Source organism: Tympanuchus pallidicinctus, unplaced genomic scaffold (genome assembly GCF_026119805.1).
Source record: "Tympanuchus pallidicinctus isolate F22 unplaced genomic scaffold, pur_lepc_1.0 scaffold7, whole genome shotgun sequence".
NCBI classification, from domain to species: domain Eukaryota; kingdom Metazoa; phylum Chordata; class Aves; order Galliformes; family Phasianidae; genus Tympanuchus; species Tympanuchus pallidicinctus.
Genome location: NW_026294791.1, coordinates 5,441,017 through 5,459,767, shown reverse-complemented (window position 1 = coordinate 5,459,767; position 18,751 = coordinate 5,441,017). Strand labels below are relative to the sequence as shown.

The 18,751-nt window shown below is 37.7% G+C and overlaps 1 protein-coding gene across 1 annotated transcript; it reads left to right on the top strand.

The window, feature by feature from the left end:
- The first annotated feature begins 1,357 nt into the window (after positions 1-1,357).
- Positions 1,358-17,233, top strand: GPX7 (glutathione peroxidase 7). Its single transcript, XM_052666572.1, has 3 exons — positions 1,358-1,590; positions 7,233-7,494; positions 9,274-17,233. Exons 1-3 carry the CDS (start codon positions 1,384-1,386, stop codon positions 9,435-9,437), a joined length of 633 nt encoding a protein of 210 aa, XP_052522532.1. The 5' UTR covers positions 1,358-1,383; the 3' UTR covers positions 9,438-17,233.
- Positions 17,234-18,751: the final 1,518 nt, after the last annotated feature.

Sequence of the window (18,751 nt, the reverse complement as noted above, 5' to 3'; positions counted from 1 at the left end):
TGAGAACTTCAGATTCTCAGCACAATGTATTTTCCCTATGGACAGCATGATGAAAGACTTTTCATCCATGTAGAACATTACATGATTTCTTGATGCTGGATGTCTGCTTAAGCTGAAATACAGAAAAGCATGCAAAATTTGAACTGGTTAAATAATCTCATTAAATCTTTCATCTAACCAAGGTTATTTTCCCCTTACAGTAATGCCACTTATGCTTGGACCACCTAACCAAATTTAATCAAGATGTCAAAGATCTACCAAAAAATCTACACAGTTTAAAAAAAAAAAAAAAAAAAAACAAAAAGCCAACACAGATTATTCCAAAATGTGATTTGCTCTTCAAAAGATGGATTTCCAATATGCCTTGGATGTACTAAATTGTTTTCTGTAAATCTCTACATTGTGCTTTTCTTTGCCAAGAAATAGCAGAGTCAGGCATGGAGGAACAGTTTTTTGGTCCAAGAAGAAATCAGTGACCATCAAATGCCTTCTAACGGTTGTTACTTTACATATACAAATTCTTTTCCCTCAGCAGACATCATAGAAAATGTTTGAAATTGGTATTTTTTCTTGTAGACAACCCAAGAGTGGCATCTGTACATTAATCCTTAGGCATTGGTGTGGCTCTGAAAACCTGAAAGCTTTGGTAACACGTTCAGCTCTTAATGCTTCTTAAAAGCTCCTTGGTAATGTTCTACCTCCTACATCACCCTGTCAGTCACTGCAAACCAAGTCCTCACAGAGAAGTTCCTGAAGGTCTCCTGAGCAGTGCTCCACTTCACATGGTTCTATGCATGGCATATTTGTAATTCTCAATTTCTGCTGACTGTATGCCATGACTCTTGCTCTGAGCACTTGTATCAGTAACCACTAGCAACCAAGCCACTGATATCCTCTGACATTACACCAGTTACTAGATGCTTATAGTTAGTATACTAAAAAAAAAATAAAAATGCTCTTGCAAGTCCATCAGAAAAAATCACAGAACTCCCTTATTTTCCTAGGACATAGTTAAAGAAAATCTGTTCATCTGACATTCCACAGATGCATACCATCTTGCTACTCTCGGGCCAAAGAACTAGCACTCAATTCAGGCTGTACCCATAAAAGGCCTCACTTGACACATCACTACGGCAAGGAAACACTCTCTTTTCGTATTTGGCTGCTCCATAAATACCTGCCCATGAGGTCTTGCATAGACACAGACTCTGTTAAATTATGGTTGAATTAGATGATCCTAGTGGTGCTTTCCAACCTTAAGGATTTTATGATTCTGTGCTCTTTGCAATATCCAGACTGTTGCAAAAGTTTCGTTTGCAGCAGTCTCTTCTTTCCGGCAGGGCTTTGCTTTTGTGGCAAGTGTTTGCAGCTTGGTCGTGCAGCATGCTAGATCCTGAGGGCAGTGTGGAGCACAAGCCTTCCTCTTCCTTCCCTAAAGTTTTTCTCATTCCTCTAGCCATGCTCCTTGCAATTACAGCACTCCTGCTCTTAGCATTTTCCACCACTCAGCAGAAAGAGACTGATTTTTACACTTTTAAAGTTGTAAATATCAGGGGCAAACTAGTATCTCTGGAGAAATACAGGGGCTCGGTAAGTGCACGCTCCTCGCATGTCTGTGGAAACCAAAGGGGGGAGGGAGAGGTTGGACATTAACCCGATGCATGCAGATAGATTTGCATTTGCAACTCTTGAACTGGAGTGTTGCCCGTGCTTGCTTTGATATCGCTCCGTAGGTCTTTGCACTCTTTAAATAAAGCGTTTGCAGGTCTCACCTCTGTGTGTCAGTGTGTTCCTTCTGCACGCTGCTCCCTGCATACGTGGCAAGCAGCGTTTGCCTGCACGCCTGTCCTTTATGCAGCAGGATGAATTGCACTGGATGGCAGCTATTAAACTTAAAGCACGTTATCTTTGTACATATTACTTTTGGAACTTATTTCTGCCTTTTAACTGCATGAGTTTTAGTAATTCTTTTTTTTTTTTTTCATGGATTCCATTCTTTTAAAGTTCTGCATTAAAAATGATAAAACTAATCAGTGGTTAATGGAGTTAACATTTCACCATAAGTAATACAGTGGTAAAAGATGAATGACTTATTGACAGTTATTTTTGTGTAAGAGCATTGTGAAAATGCAGCTCATCACGCTACATTCTACTTGTTGATTTTAGGATAACAACAAGATGAGCAAGAAAACATTTTTTATGATGTCTTTAAATTTCATTTAAATGTTACGTTAATGAGTTCTAGGCAGAGCTTACCAGTTTAAAAACAATTGTCCTGAATGTAATCTGATTGTTTTTCAGCCATTTGACAATCTGAGATGCTTAGTCTCAGTAAGAGTAAAGAGAGGTTAGAATAAGAAAAGGGGCATAAAGTTCTTGCAGATAGATTCAGAAATTAGAGAAAATAAAACAACGCAAAGCCCACAGCCTCCATCCTTAGCACTCAAGAGGAGCATCTTATGTGATGCTACCAAAAAAGGCAGGCACTGCTTTCACTTTCACTCTTAGCTTCAGCTCTGTGTTCCCACTGTCCTTTTCACCCTCCTCAGTTACTTCTCTCAGGTTATTGTGCCCACTGGTCCACAGTGGTGAGTCACTAAAACATTTGCAGGAAGACAAAAGAGGGCCCATAGAAAGAGGAATATATTTTCCTGAACAGCTGAGTAAAGAGAAATACTGGTGGATTTAAACCAAATGAGAGGCATTAAACTTTATCTGGTCAAAGTCCTCCTCCATTCACAATTCGGTTAGAAGACAGAGCAGAACTGGTCAAATGCACACTCAAATATCTGTCTCGGAAAAACATGCAGTCTATGCAATATTTGCTTTGTTTATAAAGAGTTCCTTCCAAAGTCTCTGTCAATAAAACCTGTCACAAGGCCATGTTTTTTCTACACATCATTTACTAATCTGTCTGAATAAGCAAATACCACCTGTAGCTTTACTTCAGAGCCAGAATCCACATAGAAAGGAGTAAAGGGGTGAAACTGGAGGCACTCTTTCCAGCCACCCTGCTGAGTTCTGTGGCTGTTTGCCCCCACCCCAGCATGTTGCTGAGCCTGCTCTGGTATCTCATGGCTGCACTAGAATTAGTGCGTGCATCTCTGTCTCCACTGGTGCTATGACAGCACACCATCCTCAAGGAGTAACAGGCTTTCTAAGGGAGAGATCTTGAGCCACACCTTGAAAAAGGTTAGCACCATCAGCGGTGTTCCTCCTTGATCTCTGCTAAGCCTTATGGAAGAACGCATTCTAAAACAGGTGATGACCAGCTTCTATGTGGAGCAAAAGATTGGCATTCAGAGATCCGATCAGTGTTCATTTCAACTGCTCTTTGGGAATGCACATGCAGAATTTTAAATTACTTCATAATAATGAGCCATTCCACTTTCTGCCATTGTGTCATCAGAGTTCAGTATCAAGGAAACAAAGGTTAAACACTTATTTCTTAGAATAAACCTTCTTAAATCTAGATAAGTAATATTAACATAAGGTTTATCATAATATTTTGAAGCAACTAAAAGAGCACAAGTAATATATCAGTGCTATGTATGTGCTGCTGGTAATAAAAAGTGAGCGTGGCACTAGTTAGCCTTTGGAACAAGTCTGCTAATTGCTGAACCAGCTTTTAACAGGATTAAGCTTTCTGGCGGATATAGAGGAAGCATTTCTTCAGCTCAGTCATTCAGCTAATTTATTTAAATAATTATTTAATTTGTAGTCTAGAAGCCAACCAAGAATTGAAAAAAATCAGGTTTCCAAAGGAGATCAAAAAAAGTCTGTAAATCCTAAAAACACAAGAGCCATGCTGAGTAGAAATAAACAGTGCAATTCATGACTTGCAGGTTCTTCAGTAACTCATTATTAATCTAAATTATGTATTCAGATCATGGGGATAATTGCTCTTACCAGGAAAAAAAGCGAGGCTGATTGATATTAATTCAACTTCCATTCCATTCAAGTGCATCTTGATACAAATTAGAAGTACCATTGATCATATAGTAAATAAGAAAAGTACTACTTACAATTCTGAAATACTCTTTTTTCCTGATGTAAATATGTACAGATATAACCTGTCCTCCACTTGAATAAAAACATTAAAAAGAGATGATGGAAGATTTTTCTTCCTGTGGGGATATAAGAAATACCATTTGCAGAATGCTAGAAGTTTACGTATGTGCTACAAATCCGGTCTGGTACTATACCTACCTGAAAGCAGAGGAGGAGAGCAATACTACAACTGAAAAAAAAAAAGTACCACAAGTGCAGTAGATCAAAAAGTTGGTTGTTTTACTCCATTGCATGAGAAGGTGATCATGCTATGCTTTGTCCAGACTACCATCTACTCCATCTACTTTAAACATGAGGAATAGTGATGATCAGTTGAAAAGAACCAATGGGATGCAGATAAGATTTGTTTTACCAGAACACCTGAAAGTTTAAGAAAGTTTATATTTTAAATTATCATCTCTATCAGACGTGCTCTAAGTATGAAGCAGTATTCTTTCCAAAAATACATCTGTCTGGGAGTTAGAAAGCTCACATCAGCTGTTCCCTGCTGTATTTATACTCATCCAGATGTTGGTACAACAGTACCAACCTGTCTGCCTTCCTGCCTACCACACAATACATACAGTGTGCTGGGGTGCAATATAGCACTGCTAGGACAGTTCTTTGGGAATCCTGAAGCAAAGGTACTATAATCTTCTAAAGCACTAGGCACTGCTACAACGTACAGCACTATTTTATTGTGGAAAGCAATGCCAGGCACCTTGCATCGTAGCTCTCTGCAGTCTGAGAATGCAGCATTATGGAACATGTATAAGTACTGGATATTGATACTTAACTACTGTACAAATAATTGCTATAATAATTGCTACTTTAATCCATGAAGGTAACAATTGAGTCAGCTTAATTTAACATTTGTAGCTGATCTTTTCATCAGCCAGATGGGGACAGTTAAGAACATAAGCATCTACCATTTCTGATAAAAGATCCACAAAGAAATACTTTAAAGGTGATAGCAGATTCTTAAACCTCTAGGGTACACTGTGTAAACATCAAGTAAACCAAGATCTGAATTTGCAGTGTTGAATAGATGAGTTCACTACTGGAATGCACAGGTTTCCTAAGGAAAGGATAATATTAAAAGACAACAGTTTATATAGAATTCAGATTAAATTGGTTTTGAAAGGTTCAGTTGAATTGTTGGCATTGCACACTAGGTGGTGTGCTTGACTTGCACTCTCAAAGCCTAAGGTGGGAGAAAAGTCAAAGGGAGTATTGAGTTTAATTTAAATCATTAATAGTTGTCAAAGTACAATCTCTTAATGAGAACAAGAAGAACAGCTGTTATTTATTAAAAGTAAACAAAAAATACTAGTTACCACATTTTGATCACTTGTGGTACCAGACAGAAACACTTAAGAGATAGCTTGGTAAAGGCTCTTAAATAATCATTCTATTCGAATACAATTTATGACAAGAATGCATCAAAAAATCATCGTGTCTCCTCAAAAACAAAAAAAGGAGAGGAGAGGAGAGGGAATGGGAAACAGAGAGGAGAGAAAATCCTTAATTATATGGCATATATTTAAATTTTCAAGTAGAGATCTTAAATGTAGTTTGAATGACTTCGGTGCTTTGAAAGTTAGCTAGATGGCTCCAGATAGTATTTCATGTGCAAGTTTAGAGGGATTGCTCAGTATTCTGTTGACACACTACAACACAAAGATTGCATCAGCTTCTACTTTAGAAGATCACCTTTCTGTTTTCCAGGGAAAACAAATAGGGCTGCTCGGAAAACACTTGAAATACAGCCACATACCTATACAAGGCAGAAAATGCACAACATGTTGATGTTTAACATAAGAAATTATAAACGCCAACTTCACCTTAGCTTTCTCTTTACTGCTTCCTGCACCTACAGGAACTTCACCCTATCATTCCATATCTTACCCAGATTATGAGCTTTTACCTGAGAGTTTGGGTTTGAGACTAACTGTTATTAGTAGTCCTGTATTTTTCATATATATATATATGAAAAATACAGGACTATATATATATATATATATATACGTATATATATATATATATACGTACATATATATTTTACTTTTTTTGCTGTGTATTTGCTGTGTAACTTGGATCAGGTCAATTAACACGTCCAGGCTTCAGGTTCCCCTTTTGCTGCTCTGGGCCCTTCAGCACTGCTGTCTCACACTGACAGTAACGAAGCCAACATGCCAGCTTCCATGAAGCTTCCTAACTATTGCAGGAAGATCGATGTGAATAGCTGCTGTTGGTGTAGCAATACTGGGGAACACACTGGCCATGATGACTGAATTCAAACTTTTTTTTTTGCAATTTAAAATGAAGCACCAACTTCTAGGCTGATGTATCATCTGTAGAAACCCACTGGTTTCAGTGTAAACTAGGTGGTATAATATTTGCATTGGCTGATTACTCTTAAAGAATGGTTTGAAAAAAGAATATAATGTAGTTATATGTAAAAAGTATAGTTATATGCACCGTAAGCTGCTTACTGCTACTTTTATTAACAAAAACATACTGTATCTAAAAGGTCTGCAATATTCAGCTTTATTCTACTCTTGAGAAAACTCTAAAATGGGCACATTCTTCACTGCTTTGGATCTGTAATTGGGGCAGTAACCTTCATATTTCATATGTTGCTATTCTGTCATAAATGAGTAGACAACCTAGAAATTGTGTGCATCCATTTATCATTGCCAGTACATCTACACTGGCAGTGATAAATGGATCAGCCAGCTCTATCTGAGTACTAAATTCTTTACAAGAAAAGATGTTGCACAACAGATAAATGGACAATCAGTAACAACCATTAATGTTGCAGATTTCTTTCAGGCAACTGAGTATTGCTCAGCTGAACGGTCACTTCTTAAGAATGCTTAGAAACTATCCAAAATGCAGAACAGAGCAGCTCTCCATAGAGTAGGCTCTCCATAACTGGAAATTAAGATTACTTAATAGTTTGTTGATTATCTTCACAGTTGCCCAGTGGTAATTCGTAAGAGAAATACATATTTTAAATCTTACTGTAGTGAACAAGATTTAATGCAGTTTCAAACATGAGTGTTCAGTCACAGTTCTGCAGAAAATCTCATTTTTTGACACTGAGCTGCATCCCAGCCTGTTTGTTGGAAAAATGACACGTGCAGCATTTTTTAATCTCTCATCCTCTTCTTCTTCAGGTGTCATTAGTTGTCAACGTTGCAAGTGAATGTGGGTTTACAGATAGTCACTACAAGGCCTTACAACAGTTACAGAAAGACCTCGGCCCATATCATTTCAACGTGCTGGCATTCCCATGCAATCAGTTTGGGCAGCAAGAACCAGACACCAACAAAGAAATAGAGAGTTTTGCACGAAAGACTTACGGTGCCTCCTTTCCTATGTTCAGCAAAGTTGCAGTCAGTGGAGCTGGTGCAATTCCTGCCTTCAAGTACTTAATTGGTGAGTAATCTGGAACAGCAATGTTTCCCCAGTGTAGAATTCCTGACACAGGATACTCTCTGATTAAAAAGAATGCCTATGACTGAGCACACAGCACCACAGCACAGAATAGTCAGAAGTCATTGAGTCCATCCTCCCGCACAAGGCAGGACTTCTATGTCACTACAGCAGGTTTGTCTAGCCTTTAAAAAATATTTCAAGGGATGAAGAACTCTACAATAACAAATGCCCAGTAAGAGCTAGTCACTTCTGTATTGAAATATTCTCCTACATGCATGCAACACCTGATCTTCATTTTTCCACTTTGTAATCTTTTAAGTGGTTCTCCTGTGATACAGCTGCTGCAGGTTGGATTTAAAGATTCAGCTAATGATCTTTAGGATAAGCAGAAGCAAAGTGCCTACATGATTTACTTCTTCACCAAAAAGTGAAACCAGCCACTAAGAGTTAATCTTGAATACTTCCTTCCTCATTCCTTACCAAACATTGCAACAGCCATACTGTACTGTTCTTCCAGTTGTGATCTGCATTATAGCTAAATGCTACTTGAAGAGGCTTTGTTCATTCTTGGCAGGCAGCTTACAAAATACACTGTAAAGCAGAATATTCTCTATCAAGACGCTTTTTCATTCACTGAACGAACACTCTAAAATACCATTTAAATGCCAGACTGAAATGACAGCCTTTATCTAATGCTAAAGAAATTACTTCCAGGAATTACCTATAATAAAGACCAAGATGACACAGTATCACAAGCTGCCAAGAACCATGCCACTTTTTATTCTCTCCGACACCACAATGTTCTCCCATACATCACCAAATTTAAGGGAGTTCCACTACTATTTTTGGCTACCTAAAGCAATCCTCCCCCCAGGTAGCTCTTTCTGCTAGAAAAAAATTCCCTTTAATTCTCTTCATGCTTTTCCATTTCTGTTTTTCCCTTTGAGGTTGTCACTACTGATGTGACCATGAAGCTTGCATTCCTTCCCTGTTTGCCCACACACAAAGGGAAGCTGCTGGAGTCACTAGGTTTACTGCAGCTTAACAACCAGTCAACCACGTAGGCCTGTCTGTATACTGAGAATACTCTGAAATATCTTTGGATCCCATATGAGATTTTTGTCTATTGTATAATCAGTGGAAAAATATGCTAATTTGTCTGTAGGGTCTGTACTTGTGCCTTTAGTGTAATGAGACTCCTTGTCTTACTCAAAATCCCGAACATTTCGTTAGATATGTAAAAGGCAGTAAAGGCTAAAAATACCTCTGTAGTGAAATGAATACATAGTCATGGAGTGAGAGAGTAGTATATGAGAATTAGCAGGAAACCTTTACCTTGTTACTTCTTCACACAGCATTTCTTGAAACATTTTTCTGAAGCATATAATACCAGGTGTTTGTGGAGGAAAAATTCTGGATAAGCAAACAACTTGTTGCTCCCAGTGCAGTTAGATTTTTTTTTTTTTTATATCCCAAATTCAGTCTTCAACTGTTTTAAACTATCCTTAGAGTAACATACACATGTCTCTCTCATGACTACAGTCCTTTCTTCTGTCTGTCTCAAGCTTGACTGTGCTTCCATCATTTGCCAGGGGACTAATATCTACTTAAATCTCCCTGTCAGACACCATTTTAACATTCACTCTGAACACCCTCTTTTTGATTTGACATTCCTCCTTCCTTTGGTAATCATCAGATTGGTACAAATAAGAACTGAAGAACTGGTTAACATGACTTTCTTTCATTTTTCCTTTTTTTTTTTTCCCCCCCTCCCTGTAGATTCTACAGGAGAAGAACCAACCTGGAACTTCTGGAAATACTTGGTAGACCCCAATGGGAAAGTAGTAAAGGCCTGGGACTCTACTGTCTCTGTTGAAGAAATAAGACCTCATATTACAGAACTTGTGAGGAAAATCATCCTGAAGAAAAAAGATGAATTATGACTTTCAAAATCACAGCAGGTCAATTACATCTTTATTGAGAATTAGGAATGCGCTCTGTCTTTTCACATTCCAAAAGAGAGAATATGCAGAAGAGAAAACATGACCAGTTGAATTGATATTCACCACCTTCAGAATGCAAAAAACAGAAATTTAAAATTTAATCACTTTTTAATTTCATTATTGCTATCCCCAAATATTTTCTATTTGGCCCTTCCAAGAAAGAAGGTTGCATCAGCAACTTTTTGATTCCCAATTCAAATTACTGCCAGTTTGTAACACTACACAAAGCCAGTTAACATACCTCTAGCAAACAGGCTCACAGTAACAAGAATTTCCCAGCTGGAATATTTCTCAAATCTAAAATTCTGTTGTCATATTTTGATCACTATCTAAATGAAAAAGAATAAAAAGTGTGTGAGTGATTTAAGGCATGTGTTAGGAAGAGGACAAAAAATAGATATGTCTCGTCCAAACCAACTTCACTGTATGTTTTTCTAATTATGAAGGTCAAACATTTCACTGGAAGGTCAGTTGTCAAGGGCCTGAGGAAAACACATCCATGAAACTTAAAAGTAACAGAATACAAAGCCTCTGTAAAAACTCTCCAAAAGCTGTAAGATCTCAGCATTTTTTCATCCAATAAGGATTATCAGATAACATAAAAAGCCATCGGAACATCTGGAGGACGAGAGCCTATCTGGGATGGCAGTTGCTTTCTTTTAGCAGCACTGTGGCTTAGAAGACTTACTCTCACCTCCAATAATTGATTCTAAGTTTATTTTGGAATTTATAACACCATCTGATTCGGCTGCACGTACAAACACTAGAGAATTAGCATTTTCCTATGAAGCACATTTTCCAAACATTTGACTGTTGCATAATGCTATATTATTCAATGTTGCAAATGTTTAGTTGTACCCTTGTTTCAAAGGTAGCACTCAGGCACCTATTCAAACTTCACACTGCAGAGGTTATTAGTGCATACTGAAATAATAACAATAATAATTACAGCCCATTGTTCTCTGACAGAAATCCACTGAAAATCTTGTCAGCAAGAACTCTTTTCATCAATAAAAACACAATGTACAGGTCCTTTGCTTTTAAACTCAGGAAGAAGCCGGTCTTGTCCAATGGCAGCGCTATTGATAATTGAAAGCCTTTTTGGTGCTTTGTAATGCTTTTTAAAGTAGCAAAAACAGTATTTGTCCATGCAGTTGTCAGGGCTCGAGTACATAAATAAGCCTTAATTGCTCTGGCCATGGTACGAACTTATAATGGCATGATGAGCTGGAATAGCTCTTCAGCATGCAAACAGTCTTCAGCTGAAATCAAAGGCAAGCATTACGGCATGCACTGGCTTGCAGAAAAAAAAAAGGGGGAAAATGGAGTACTGAAGAACTATTGGAAATAAAAGAATTGATCTCAGAGTCCATTACAATCCCATGCTTTAACAGCTGCTCACTTCTGAGGTCTTGGACACATGACATAGCCTGGCCTAAGGAAGAAAAAGGCTGGAGATGTTTTACGGTTTGAAGAATGGCTCTGAGGGGCAGAGATTGTACAGTACAAAGCAAGCTGAATTTCCCTGAAAGAATGCAAGGGTCAGGTGTGGGGGTTTTAATTTTTAGTTGGGGGTGGTAGGAAAAAAAAAAAAGATGTGAGAAAACAAAAGGAAGAAGTAACAGAAGTACAAAAGAGAAAAAAAAAAAAAAAAAGGAGATCACGTAAGAAAGAAAAAATGGGAAAGAAATGAAAAGACAGTTTGTAATCAAAGATTCTTTGGGAAAAATGGAGGATGGAAACGTTCAGTTATATTGAAACTAATGAGCATACTCCAAGCTATATCAGCTAATTCTCTCTTGGAGCATAGCTTCAGAACAGGAAATCGCTGCAAGTGGCAGTGAACATGTCTCTATTTTCCTCTGATGGAGAGGAAAGTGGATGCCACCATCCATTCAGTCATTCAGTCTATGCTTACATCAATCACTCAGGACAGCTGCTACAAAGTAAAGTGACAAGAGCAGAATCAGACTAGGCCAGCAGTGTGCTGGGACAAAGAACCCAACTATTAGGAAAGGAGCTCTTATGATTATAGTTATTTATCTTTTCTGTCCACTTATGCCAACACAGTGCTCTAACACGCTGTTAGCAGAAAGCAAGAACCAGAAGTATTTTCCATAGAACAGATGTTTCTATTAGCTGAAGCCCTGATGAGCTCAGATTGTGCTTTGCAAGACATTTTAAGCCCTCTTTATTTCGATTCACGATGTCCAACCTGTGGAAAGTGAAAGTATTGTTTCTGCATTGAACATTGAAAAGGGCAATTGATCTAAAGAATTAACCTGTAACATATCCTTAGAAATAGCTGATGTGGAAAGTAAGAATACCATATACATGTTAGTAACATATTTTAGAAACACAGTTACCGAATTACCTAACAAATACTTTCTCACAAAGCTGCAATAGATTCTGAATGTTCTAATCGATGTGGGTATAGTATTCTGAACTAGGAAATATATTGTAAGGTCATTCATTAGACTGGCAGAAGCAAAATACATTTAATAAACATTCAAGGAGTCAGGGTCTTTACACAAAGCAGAACTGTCCCACCTTGTGGGAATGTTAGGATGCCATAGACAGGCTCCAAGATACTGCCCTCTATCCTCATTCCGAGCTTATCTCTAGGCAAGGACAGATGAATGACCAGAACAATGACCCAGTGTGAAAGGGCACAAATGTTAGGGGGTAATTAAACGATTGAGGCTATGCCTATTTTTACGTTGTAAAACTGACATCTGAAAAGTTACAACCAAACATTTGTTAAGAAAGCAATTGTTAGAAGTCAATTAAACAATTAAGACATTTGTGTTTGGGCGGCAAAGATTTGTGTCTACTTGGTGTTTGCATGATTGGTGAAGCGTCAGGAAAGAGTGTGAACCTGCAGTACTCAGCCAATGTGGAACCAGGGGAGAAAGAGATCAGCGGTGGGCAACAGGGGATAAAAGATGGAACACTGTTTTCCGGAGGCTCTCCTGCTTGCAGGAGGCCTGCCATTGCAACTGCAAATAAAATCTGCTTTATCAGAGAAACTGTCCTAGAAAATCATTTGGATATTTCCAACAAACTTCAAATAGACAGCTGGGCTTAAGTGTGGTCTTGCATTCCCTATACTGTAATATATATAGTACTGAAAGCCTAAAAAGATGTCATGTCAATGACCAGTTGGAAAGAGTTCATTCTACATGGACAAATAATCTCTTTAAAGAAGAGATTAAAGGCATTACAAAGCAAGGGAAGAAAAGCTTTCCCTCATCAATAACACTGCAATTGGACAGGACTAGATTCTTCTTAAAGCATCCTAGGGTTAAGAGCAGGGGACCTGTACATTGTGTTTTTGCTGAGGTAAAAATAACTTTTGCTGACAAGATTTTCAAAGGGTTTCTGTCAAAGAACAGTGAGGCTGTAATTGTTGATGTTATTTCAGTAGGAGCTAAGAAATTCTGCAGTGTGAAGTCTGAGCAGACACCTGAGTGTTATGAACAATATGGGGTTGGTGCTGTTCTTAACAAATTGCCAATTTAAAGAGAATTATATTACAAATGCAGGCTTTGAAATGTGAACAGGTACATGGCTTTCAGCACACGAATACTCTCTCTGAAGTTAGCAAACATTTTATGATTGAGCACGTGGCATGTATTCCACCTGGAATTCTAGCCTGCAGAACAAATGTTTTGGTCTTTTAATGAAAGCTACAGAGGAAAAGTAAATATTCTTGGCTGCAGATTAGTTTACATCTAGTTCTTCATGACTACCTGCTCCAAAAAAAAATTGCAAACAAAATTGTGCTGGCGTGTTGAGACTACTTGTCATCATGCAGAGATCTGAAATTACTTTTTTCCTCCAGCAGGTCCTGAAAACTGTACAGCAGCACTGAATTTATAGCATGAGACTAGCTGCTTTGCAGCCTGTCTGCTTTACAGAGAAAATAGGAGTTTGCCTTAACAGATAAGCATTGATGCATGGAGAGAGATTATGTTGATAACTTAAGACTTGATCTCCTACAGCTTGCAAATCTGAAGGTGTAAACTCTTTGCAAGCCAATTTAAATGTTAAACTAACCACATAGACTCATGACTGTGCTCAGTCACATATCCCCCAGGGCATGCCAGAGAAGAAAGAAGTCACTTGAAGGCCTAGGTATGATATTAAAAATCAGACAAGACCATTTCAAAGTTCCAGAAGTTTGTCTCACAAAGCACGGAAAATCAGGCCTGCATATATTCCAAACAGTTATGAAATGGAATATATTACATTGAAACAAAACAATGGAGCAGAGCATTATAATGAGATCAACACTAAGCAGCCTAGTTACCCTTGTATCTACCTCTGGTATTTTTGTTATACGCTAATGATGTTTCACTCAAGTTATTCTGGTCTGAAATACCATTAGCAAACCAAAAAATTTCTCTCTTGAATGGTACCAAGTTCATCGTTAGAAACAAATTAGCATCCACTTCAATAACTAGCTGAACATAGTACTTTTCAAAGACTAGAAAGCCATATGATTAAGCAAAAGCAAATTTTACTCTATCTTCAATTCTTGAATCAACCAATGGCAATTGGACAGATCAATACAATGGGAAAAGGGTGTTTCACCAGAGGGGAATTGACAGAAGGACAAGCACAATAGAAAGGTGCTATAAGGGAAGGGAAGAAGATTGCTCACCTGTATCACAAGATTCCAGGTTTGCAGGAGAAAGCTCCACCAAAGATCCCTCCCCAGATGCAGTCAGCCCTTAAACGAGGTCTCAGAGATTTGCAGCCAGGCTCCACCCATTCCGGTCTCACAGCTGAATTGCCTTCACCTGTGCATCCAAGGCTGACCAGGTCCATTCCCCAGGTGCTCAATCAGTGGCTTAGGCTGTGACTCAGCAGTTCCCACACACAACCAAATATGCATGTAAATGTATACTGCAGCTATTCATAGAGCCAAATGAAACTTAACAAGCTTATGTCTGACTCATTCGTGGAAGGAGTTGAGTTAGCAGACAAATCAGGTGCTCTCTGTGACACAGTATTAATACACTCTGGAGTAAAAACATCACTGGCAAAACAGGAAAGAGCTTGCAAACACACTGATGGAAGAGGCGCTAAAAACACAGATCTAAAAACTAATTCTGAACCACACTAAAGCTACACAGCAGACACACGTGGAATGGAAGGAAATCCTTGAACTACATCTTAAAGTTTACCATTCAGTGAAGACTGTATGAACTAATACTACATAGCTGACTCACCCATCTAGCCAGCTCACAAACATAGTGCTGCCTATAGCGTAGGATCAGCAATAACAAAATTCAACTCCACTTCTCATCTTTTACATCATTTATGCCAGCTTTGAAGCAGAAAGGTAGAGGCAACAGTGGGGAGCTGCCTAGTGATAATGGCTAACATTTGCCAGCTGTCTCTACCCTGGAGCTGAAGCTAGAACCAAGTAACTTTCCTTTCTTAGCCTAGAAAACTTGACCCAAACTGTCAATCTACAGACTTAGGAAAGGCATGGTGTTATATCTCAGAGCACTGCAAGATATCGTGTTTGACAAGAACAACTTTCAAACTAAAGCTAGAAAATGAAAGCAGTTGCAGGATTACTGTATTTTAAATAAGCAGATTTGTATTCTGAAAGGTAGGGATAGCATGAGAGTTCTGAGATGAAGCTGCCTACACAGACTCTTTTCTCTCTGTTCAGAAATAGCAGCATCAACAGAACCAGGGCCAGATTCTTTCCTAAGCACGAATTGATGGAGTTAGAACAGTAAAAGAACTAATGTTCTGTAGTGATAGGAAAGTACAATTTTTAGGAGAACTAACTTCTGTAAGATCTGCTATATAAATGGAATACAAGAGACAGAAATTAGAGAAATATTACCTTCATGGAGCTGCAGTTTTAGTTTTCTTGAATTAAAGACAGTGAGAAAGCTATTACTAGATTAGATCAAATAGTCCTATGTCTTTTTTCCCCTTTCTCTAAAAGCACAGCTGTTTCATCATAATTGTGTTCATCTGAATTGTGATACCACTGTATTTCTAATCAAGTAAACACATGAATCCAACAATGATAAATGAAGAAAAGCTGTAGAGGAAAATGTCTGTAATCCACAAATTGTTTCTCCATCTTCTAAAAAAGGGCAGAAGAGTCAAATTATTCTCATAATTAAAGTGCCTATAGTACAAATCGGTTTTTCTAACCTTTCAGTAGAGTAAAACCACTCAGATTTTTTTTTTAACTCTTTCTATACTGAAAACATTTATTTTATTAGTGCTAATTTATTGTTCTCTCAAAGGTGTACCACTAAGCATTAGAGATGCACAGTAAAATGCTTTCCTGTCACATAAGCATTTTAAATTTGGAGTCTCCTCCTCCAGATGAGAACAGAATATCCCTATCTTGAGTTTTGAAGCAGAAGTAGCCCCCACGCAATCAATTTGGTTCAGGTGAAAATTTTTGCTTGGATAAAATCAATGAGAGATGTTTCAAGGTTGATGTTCAAATATTCAAGTGTTCAAAAATATGCAGAAAATGTAAGAAAAAATTATTTCACGCCAAGAAATAGAATCTAGATGTCAATAAAGAGAGCTTTGATGACTTTAAAACTCAAAAGTAGGTATGGGGAATTTGGTCAGAACTGATTTTTCCCCATATATTTCAGACTGGGGAACAGCTCGGTTATGAAAGAACTGCTCATTTCTCATAACAAAATTCTCTTTAAAAGAAACTCCTGCTATCCTGAGAGATGCCCAATCTATTCAGCAAATGGCTGTGCTGAAGTGAACAGGAATAAATCATTGAGTAAAATTGCAAGATCAAACCACTGAATTATATGAATCATTTAATCTTACTGAATACTGGAAATTGCAAGACACCAATTGTAGTTGTTAACTGCATGCATGGGAGATATATTTTGTCAAAATTGAGATTAAGAAACCAGGGACCAAAAGTTCATAGAGCTCTAGAAAACAAAAATATTTCAGAGAACTCACTTAAAAGTTATTGTAATATGAGTAATCCATGCCATAAACATGTAACACTATAATTCTTATAATCTAGATATATATTTTTTAATAGATGGCCAGCTGATACGGATAAATCTTTCCCAAGTTTCAGGTCTGAAGCTGTTTGCAACAAAAAGGTATGATTGCATCTGCAGATAGAAAGTTCAGAGAAAATTATTTCAGTGCTTAAGGAAGATGGGAGAGAGAGACATTCTTTTGTTATCAGTCACAACTAAAGAGCAAGTAATTAATTTATATTAAAAAATAATAATAACAAAAAGCAGTAATTACTCCAAGGATAAAAATGGATGTATAATCATCCATTTATTAGAAACAAGCTTGTGAATTTCCACATCAGCCTGGAAATACCTCTCCCTTTGATTACTTAATCTGCTCTGGTTGAGTTCTCTGTCAATTCTACCTGTGAAGATAAAAGTTCATTGCTTTTCCAGTCTCCTACCTCTGACCATTTCTTTTGGTTCTTCCCCTGATGCCTCTTTCTGACCTAATTTAAGTTCAAAGCCTCAATTAATGAAGTATGAAAGTATTATGCCTATTAAAGTCTATTCTTAAAATGCCATTTAGCAGGTCAAACACAATAGATCAAAGGAGGAAAAGGGGTCCAATGGAAAGCATAGTAATTCAAAGACATTCCTATTTTGTCTTTTTTGTGGTTTTGTTCATAATCAGTATTTTTTTTTTTTCCTTTCTCTAATAAAAGTAGGGCAAAAGACTGTAAAAAAGATGTTCATGATGCTTCTGTTGGCAATGTTTTGAACAAGAATATATGTCTTTACACAGGATGGAAAAGGCTGTAGTGCCAATTGCATTTTAGCACAACAGACTACTATCACTTGGTGGAATCATACTGACTTGGCTCTCAAAAATGCTCTCACCATACTTTTGTGCCACCCTCCATCTCCACTTATGTTAGAAAAAAACATTCCACTGATGTAGCCAAAATTCAGTTGACCAACATCAAAGCAAAACAATTTTTCATGAGTCTGTCCTAATACATGTTCTTCCTAAAGTTCTATACCAGATACCTGAGCTCCATAACTGCTACAGATGACAGCATCAAGTAAAAATGACCTTATTTTATGGTACTTTTTTTTCCCTGTTTGTTTTATATTCTTCAAAACATCATTTCTAAGCACTTTAATATCTATTGAAAATCCCCCTGAAGAATTCTGATTTAAAACAACATCCAATATCTTCAAAATCTCTAGTCTGTCACTCCGAGCAATTCCACCCATTCAGCTCCCTAGTAAACAAATGCTTTGATAAGGAGGGACACAAATTAAAAGACAACAATCACATGCCTTAATTGAACATTATTATATTCAGTGGTACCCAGTGACGAGATATTCAGATAGAACCTTGTGTGTCCCAGTTTATGCCCACTGGGAAATACTTTCTTTTTTTACTGAGCACAGACACATGTTGCCCAGAGAGGTTGTGCAGTCTCCCATCTGGAGATCTTAAGTTATCTGTACATGGTTGTGGTCAACCAGCTCCAAGTAGCCCTACTAGAGCAGAGGGATTGGACCAGGTGACCTCTAGAGGTCTCTTCCAACCTCATCTATTCTGTGGTTAATAACTGCTCTGCAAATGTAATTGGTTTGAAGGACCCTTAAAGTGTCTGGAAGACATACAAAACCAAAAAGAATATACCTCTTTTTTATCATTCCTTCAAACTGACAGCTTGTCTTGGACAACTGCTCCTTATCTTCACAGCTGAAGTGAAAAGGAATTTGAAACTGAATACAGCTTTCTAGTGTCAGCCAAAGGTACAAGGGCTATGGAAATTGATTCTCTTTACATCACTGCAAAACCAAGTAGCATTCCCAGCACGGAAAACAAACTATCTTTCAGCACCAGAAGAAAGGGGAAAAAAAAAATGAGCTTTAGCAGCTAGGAAATAAAATGGAACTGTCAAGAAAAGAAGGAAGCATATAATTCCTTGTGACTAACACAATATCAGGAGTGAAAAGTCCTCGTTCCCATGTTCCTGTAGTCATATACAGTACATGTACCAAGAAGGAATACACCATGTGACTTCTTCCCTGACAAACTTAAAGCACTGTCATCTGCAATGAGGTTGAACCAACACTTATGCTATTATTCTGATTGCTCATGGAATATTGCAGTATATTTTTTAAAATCCAAATACATTTTAAATGCATTTTTAGATGCAGGGGAAATATACATTTCAAATGTCAGCCAAGTACAGACAGAAAAGTTCCCCCTCCAGGGTTATT

What these genes read in the sequence shown, in the direction of transcription:
- GPX7 (XM_052666572.1), top strand. Translation starts at nt 1,384, where the DNA reads ATGCTAGATCCTGAGGGCAGTGTGGAGCACAAGCCTTCCTCTTCCTTC. An exon ending in TGGAGAAATACAGGGGCTCG is followed by an intron (nt 1,591 to 7,232) that starts GTAAGTGCACGC and finishes CTTCTTCTTCAG; the next exon opens with GTGTCATTAGTTGTCAACGT. An exon ending in TGCCTTCAAGTACTTAATTG is followed by an intron (nt 7,495 to 9,273) that starts GTGAGTAATCTG and finishes CCCTCCCTGTAG; the next exon opens with ATTCTACAGGAGAAGAACCA.